Source organism: Scomber scombrus, chromosome 23 (assembly GCF_963691925.1).
Source record: "Scomber scombrus chromosome 23, fScoSco1.1, whole genome shotgun sequence".
Classification (NCBI taxonomy): domain Eukaryota; kingdom Metazoa; phylum Chordata; class Actinopteri; order Scombriformes; family Scombridae; genus Scomber; species Scomber scombrus.
In genome coordinates this window covers 1,990,905-1,997,625 of record NC_084992.1, presented here as the reverse complement: position 1 = coordinate 1,997,625, position 6,721 = coordinate 1,990,905, and the positions used below count along the sequence as shown (strand labels likewise).

The 6,721-nt window shown below is 40.4% G+C and overlaps 1 protein-coding gene across 1 annotated transcript; it reads right to left on the bottom strand.

Annotated features, from left to right (window-relative positions):
* Nucleotides 1-2,056: 2,056 nt before the first annotated feature.
* Nucleotides 2,057-4,271, bottom strand: LOC134006283 (high affinity immunoglobulin gamma Fc receptor I-like). The gene is made up of 4 exons (XM_062445369.1): nucleotides 4,019-4,271; nucleotides 2,938-3,177; nucleotides 2,638-2,862; nucleotides 2,057-2,452 (listed from the first exon to the last, which is right to left on the bottom strand). Exons 1-4 carry the CDS (start codon nucleotides 4,269-4,271, stop codon nucleotides 2,343-2,345), a joined length of 828 nt encoding a protein of 275 aa, XP_062301353.1. The 3' UTR covers nucleotides 2,057-2,342.
* Nucleotides 4,272-6,721: the final 2,450 nt, after the last annotated feature.

Sequence of the window (6,721 nt, the reverse complement as noted above, 5' to 3'; positions counted from 1 at the left end):
GTTTTGTTTTGTGGACGAAAAAGTGTTAAAAAAAAACATGAGTGTGGTGTTATCTTAGGTTCACAGCATCCCGACAGTAACTGGTGTGACTTGTGGGAGCAATTAAAGTTCCTTTCTTCATCTGTTGACTCTCCTGTCATTCGCTTTCAATGGAGCGGCTAGCTTAGTTTAGCATCGCAGACGAGACCGCTGACTCTGGTGTTTCCTTTCAGTCCCCCTGACACTCACACAGTTTATTCAAACAGGAGACGTCCAGCGTTGCGGTCAGAGTTTGTCCCGCTCTCATACGACAGATTAAGTTTAATTCCTGATGAACCAGCAGCTTCTCTTTTATAGAAAAAACCAGATCCCACATCCATGGTGGAAGTGACAAATCTGAAGCAGCCTGAGGAGTGATGAATGAATTCCCCTCTGAGGATAAAACACTTAATCCCAGAACAAAGAGGAGCTCGAGGAACTCAGCGACACAACAGGATCACAGACTCTTTACTGCCTCTGGGCATTTCAAAGTGACCAGAAACAACATCGAGTCTTCAGGAAGTGAGAAACAGAAATCAAATGTAGAGGCAGACGGTCGTTACAGTACAGTCATTTATTACCCAAAATTTAAAAAAGGCATCCAAAAAGCACATTTAGGGCTGGGTATCTGTACTCAATATCTTTAAGGTATCGACCGAAATAATACCAAGTAGCATCGAAACATCTCCCGTCAAACTATACCTTCAATCGATCCTTTTTGCACCCAGAACTAGAAAATATGACTATGTGTATGGATTTGCTCACAGTCAATCAATGCAAACATCCTCTGATTAAATGTGATGTAATTGGTCCACTGCCACAGCAGCTACAACCCGTCTGTGGGTTTAATGCTTCTATTGACATGATTGGTATCAAATGAAGTACTCAGTTCCTATCTGAATCACTTTAAAGGTACTTGGATTGATACTGATATCGTAATTTTTTAAACAGTACCCAGCCCTAAGAACATTATACTTATCCTAGGTTACATATAGTTTACTACAAATACAATGGAGTTAGCAAACTACAAAAAAAGCAACTATGTGGCTTCATACTTTCAGAAAAAAGAATTATCAGACACCACAACAGAGAAATATATGTATTACATTATTTCTGTTAAATACAGTATCATCATTCCACCTACTTAGAGGGAGTCCTTATTTCTATAAAGCAATTAAAAAGAAGCAAGATTTGTTTTGATTCATGGTAATAATGACTTCAACCTCCTGTGACCCTGCGTCCTCATATGGGGACATTTTGGTTTGCTGGACCCTATACTTCATTCTGCTAAACTCTGACCTGTTGTCATACAGCAAAAGCACATTACATCAATCAGTGTAAAAACAAGATGGAAGGCATCTTGTCCTAGTTGATCAACAGGTGACACCCAGACAAAAGTGGACCAGGAATGTTAACCTTATAAAATGTTATGGTTGAAATTTATATATGTTTAATAATGTTTGTGGTTTGATACAAATTTGACTAATTTTAGCAACAAGCTACGACACTGCTAATCAGGACGTTTGAGGACATTGGGACTTTATTATTGTTTGTGCAAAGGGAACATGTAAATGTAAGTAAATAGTTGTATACACTGGTGAATTAATTGTGTTATACAGTAAAATAAACTCATTTTCCCTCATACGAGGACATTATTATTTTCAAAACTACTTCCTGTTCAAAGACAATCCTTAGTTGTTGTACTTATCAGGTACTACCAATCCCAAATATCTAGGATAAATGAAAAATGCATACCAAACAAAAGCTAGAAAAGATAAATACTATTAAGTCAAATAAAGTGACAATATGTCGTTCTATCATAGGCAGACAGCAGATGGTCACACTGAGCCTGACTGCATCCTGAAACACCACACGGGGCCACAGAACCCACATTGGCCTCCTTCTTATCTAAGTTATAAACACAAAGACACATCTTGTCCTCAGCTTATTGAACGAGCTACCAATCAAACATTCACCACTGACATGAGTCAGCAGGTTAGATAGCTAATTAGCGGCTCAGCTGCGACACATTAAACAGCATATAAACATACCTGCAGATCTAATAACGGACAGGCTAGATGCTGAAGAGAAAGTCTACCTCAGTTTACCATATCACAACAAATACAAGTTTTCTACCTGACTAATCTGTAGAAAACACACTCATTGACTCTGCAGTCACTCCAGCGCAGCTCAGACATAACGTTAAAGTAAATAAAAATATTCAGAGTTACAAAGACTGATGTTGACAGAAAAGCAACAGAACAAACTTCATACTGTAAATGTTTTTCTTTTGTTCCAGCTCTACTGTGCCTGACGAGTTCAGCTCAGAACTGATGCTCCGTGGTAACTTCCATGACGTCATCATAGTCCTCAGCCAATCTGCCTGCAGCCTGGTCATGGAGGTGGGTTGTCATGGAGACAGGAAGGTTTTTTCCTGTTGTGTGAAAAGTTAGAGATAAAAGGTTTTAGCTGATTTACTGTAATTATGTTCACTAATAGAGATACTGTGCAACACGTGATTGTTTGATTGATTGATTGATTGATTGATTGATTGATTGATTGATTGATTGATTGATTGATTGATTGATTGATAGTTGCTGAGTGTCTGTAAGGTGTTACCTGTGGGTCTGTGTCGATATAAAGACACCATGAGGACAGTGGAGATGAAGTACGGACAGAAGACCACTAGGTGGCGGACCAGTGTGAACACAAGCTGGAGGGTTGGTGAGACAGGGAGCGGGGCTGCAGAGTCGGAGGGTGGGGCTTCATATGCAGGAGGTGGGGTTGCTGATATGAGGGATGAGGTTGTTGATGCAGGGGGCGGGGCTGTGGTTGCAGATTTTCCTGCAGAGAGAATCCCACCTGGTCAGGTAAACATGTGGATGAAATAAGTGGTGAAATCAAAGGTAACTTTCTCACCTGTGACAGAGATCCAGCTGGATGGAGACTCTCCATGACTGCTGCTGTTACACTTGTAGAGGCCTTCATCAGACTTGGAAACATGGTGGATGGTCATGTGACCTGCAGGCTCAGTTCTGATGAGGGAGCCATCTTTATAGAAATCAGCTGGGAGGTTGGAGGTCTTTGTTTTACAGTGCAGAGTGACATCATCTCCCTCCATCACAGGGAGGACAGGACTCTGCAGGATCACTGATCCCTCTGAACACAGAGACAAATTACAGCATTTCATCATTTACACTCAGCTTCATCAATGCTGCTTAAAGGAAAAAGACAAGCTTTGTCAAGTGGTGCAATGAAAACTAAGGAACTTCTCATTGATTCTAGAAATAAAAAGACATTGATGACTCCTGTTCTTATTAAAGATGTGGCTATTGAGGCAGTTCCCTTCAACAGGTACCTTGGCGTCCTTGTGGATAACAGGCTAAATTTGAAAGAGAGCACCTGTGCCATTTTTACAAAGGCCCAGTCCAGTCTGTTCTTCCTCAGGAAGATTTGGTCGTGTATTGTCAGCAGGTCACTCCTGCATGTGTTTTACCAAAGTAATGTACCAAGTGTGGGTTTTTATGCTGTTGTCTGTTGGGGGTGGGGGCTGAAGTCAGAGGACAGAAATAAGACCAACACGCTGATAAAAAATCATTGGTTTCCCCTCCTGACTCACTAGAGGTGGTCATGGAGAAAAGAGGAGGTATAAAACTCAGGAGCATCCTGCATAATGATGACCACCCATTGTACAGTGTTTTTGGTGAGCTGAAGAGCTCCTTTAGTGCCAGACTAGTGATGCCAAGGTGCTCTTCAGAAAGATTTAGAAGGTCCTTGTACCTGGTACAGTGAGGTCAGTCTACAGACTGATTTGATGATGATGTGATGCCTTGCACTTATCTTTCACTGCCCGAGTCTTGTATGTTTCCTTCCTGTATGTCTGTCTTTGTGTTAGGGTAACCCTTTCCCCACTAGGGGATTAATAAAGTACCTCTTATCTTAGTAACTCATACTTACACATGTATGACACATACATCATTTCTTGCTAACACTTACTAACCAGTGACAGTGATGTTGATGCTGTTACTGGTTGCTCCCTCTCTGGACTCACACCAGTAAACTCCAGTGTCCCAGCGGAATGTTACAGTGTTGTTACAGAAGGAACCAGCTGATAATCCCCAGTCAACTCCACACTTAGTCCTCTGTCGTTTTTTGGTGTTCCTCCACAGCGTCCATCCAGCAGAGCTGTCGTCCTCCTCACAGCGCAGAGAGAACGATTTATATTCAAAAAACTGAGAGCTGCTGGGAGTCATAGTCAGACGAGCTGGAGGGAGGAGAGGAACTAATTACCCAAGCTGATCCTGAACTCAGTGACTTACTGTTAGTTTGACTTGCTTTACATTATCAGTATTGCATTGTAATAGTCACACTGCTTTGAATAATAAAGCCTGGTGACAGACAGGGGGAAAGCCTCCGAATCAATCATATTTGTTATAGAACAAGTTTACTAACCTTGGTTTGTTGGGCAGCACAGCAGAGAGCTCAGACCTGAAGGGAAATGAAACTCATGTTGGTTTGAGGTTTCACATTTCACAAGAAATCAGAGGGAAGTGACAGACAGCAGACACACTGATGTTGGTTTGGTCGTACACACAGCGCTGTCCAACTACTACCTGTAGACATGTTGCTATGTTGTTTGTATGAGCAAAATACAGCGAAATGCATTTTTATCAACTGGTATTGCTATCAACGGTTAACCTGGCTACAACTGGTTTTCTGACTTCAAAAGTGGAAAACTTCAAACTCGGGTGTGACGTCATTCCCAGCTCCCACTTCTAACTTCCGAAGTAAAAGGAGCGCATCATAAGAGTCTCTCTGCCCGGTAAATGGACACATCTTTCCAAGCTTGACACCTCCAGTTGGTAATGCAAGACTTTATGTTGGATATGTGTAGCCTGATGATATCACTATGACATCATACGTGTTTTTACAGGCCAAGGAGGACTAACCGTCACCGGTTCAGTGAATTTGACAAGTAAAATTGGTCGAATGCCCCTTTCAGAAGTAAGTAAATTGAACCTTTCACAAACAACCGTTACAAAGTGCTTCACATACAAAGTAAATCAATCAATCATATAAAACTGAGATAAATAGAAAAAACACCAGATTAAACATACAAAGGGAACAGACAGAGGTGTCAAGTTAAAACATGATGAACCACAAACTACCTAAATGCCCGTCTGAACAGATGGTTTTTAAATGAGTCCAAAGTATCCAAAGATCTCTTATTTAGAGACTATTTCAAAACTTTTTTAAACAAGGAGAAGAAAATAACTGAGTTAAAAATACATCATGGGGACTTTCTTTAAAAAACGTTCTGAGAACTAAAAAACACAGACATGAAAGTAATGTAAAAACGCGATAAATAACAAGATTCTAGTTGTTGTCATTAAATCAGAAACACAGAGACTGTACTTACAGAGCAGCAACAGTAAAGATGTTTCCTCCATGCTAACACTTGACATATGAAACTCTGGTCATTGTATTTAACAAGAAAAGCCTCCTCCATCCTGTGTCTGTGGTTCAGTGTTGTGGTTTCCTCTGCACAGACAATCGAGAGACCGTTTTCTTTGATTAGTTACAATAAAGCAACCTAAAAGTTAAATGACAGAGTTTTATAAGGTCAGTATGTGAACCCTTGCTTTCAATAACTGGCGTGACCCCTTTTCACAGCAATAACTTCAACAAAAAAATATGGTAACTGTTTATCAGCCCTGCACATCAGCTTGGAGGAACTTTAGCCCATTGCTCAACTCAGGGATGTTGTTGGGCTTCTTGGCATGAACTGTCTGCTACAGGTCCTTCCACAGTATTTATGTAGGATTAAGGGTCGGGACATTGACTCTGCCATTCCAAATCATTACCTTTCTTCTGCTCTAAACTTTGGTAGAACAACTTGTGTGTTTGTTGTTGTTGTCTTTTATCATGACCCACTTGCTGTTGATTTCCAGGTCATGGATGGGTACCTTGACATGGTCCTGTAGAATTTGCTGGTACAACTCAGAACTCAAAGCTCTATCAATGACTGCAGGCTGTCCTGGTCAAAATGCAGCACCACCATGTTTCACAGATGAGAGGAGATTCTTATGTTTGAATGCAGTGTTTGCTCATCACCGAAAAAAATGCTTCTCATTCAAATCGAAAAGTTTGATTCTGGTCCTCAACTGTCGTTTTCCAATCACCATCTGTCATGTCTGTTATGTCATATTTATGCAGAAATAGAGCAAATTCTAAATGGTTCACAAACTTTCAAGCAGCATATGTAGCATAAGTACAATATATAATACCATGGTAAAGTATGGTTTATAAATGTGCAGTATATGTAATATACATACACTATACAATAATAATACAATACTATAAAGTATATACAATACATTGATTGATTGTGATGTTAAAACATTAATTTCATAAATGAAATTACTCTTCGGTAGAAACATGCTGTATGTTCAGGGGTTTAGTTGAAAGGAAGTGAACAAGAGGTGATTCAACGTGTGTGATAGTTTCTCTTTCTCTGCTTTAACCACTGAAATGTGGTGAGATAAGAGACACGAACAGTGTGTGTAGCTGCACGCCAGTCAGTCAGTAAAGACCAATGTGGTGAGCTCTCACTTTATTGGACTCCACAAACGTTATATGAACATCACACTGTGTAGCTCATTGAGCTGATGTGTGCCCTAATTTTTGTAGCATATTCCTCCCA

Bases quoted from the DNA above. Each gene is read 5' to 3' on its own strand.
- LOC134006283 (XM_062445369.1), bottom strand. From the start codon at position 4,271: ATGACTCCCAGCAGCTCTCAGTTTTTTGAATATAAATCGTTCTCTCTG. The intron at 2,863-2,937 runs GTGAGAAAGTTA...TTCTCTCTGCAG, and splicing joins CAGCTGGATCTCTGTCACAG to GAAAATCTGCAACCACAGCC. The intron at 2,453-2,637 runs GTAACACCTTAC...TTCACACAACAG, and splicing joins ATATCGACACAGACCCACAG to GAAAAAACCTTCCTGTCTCC.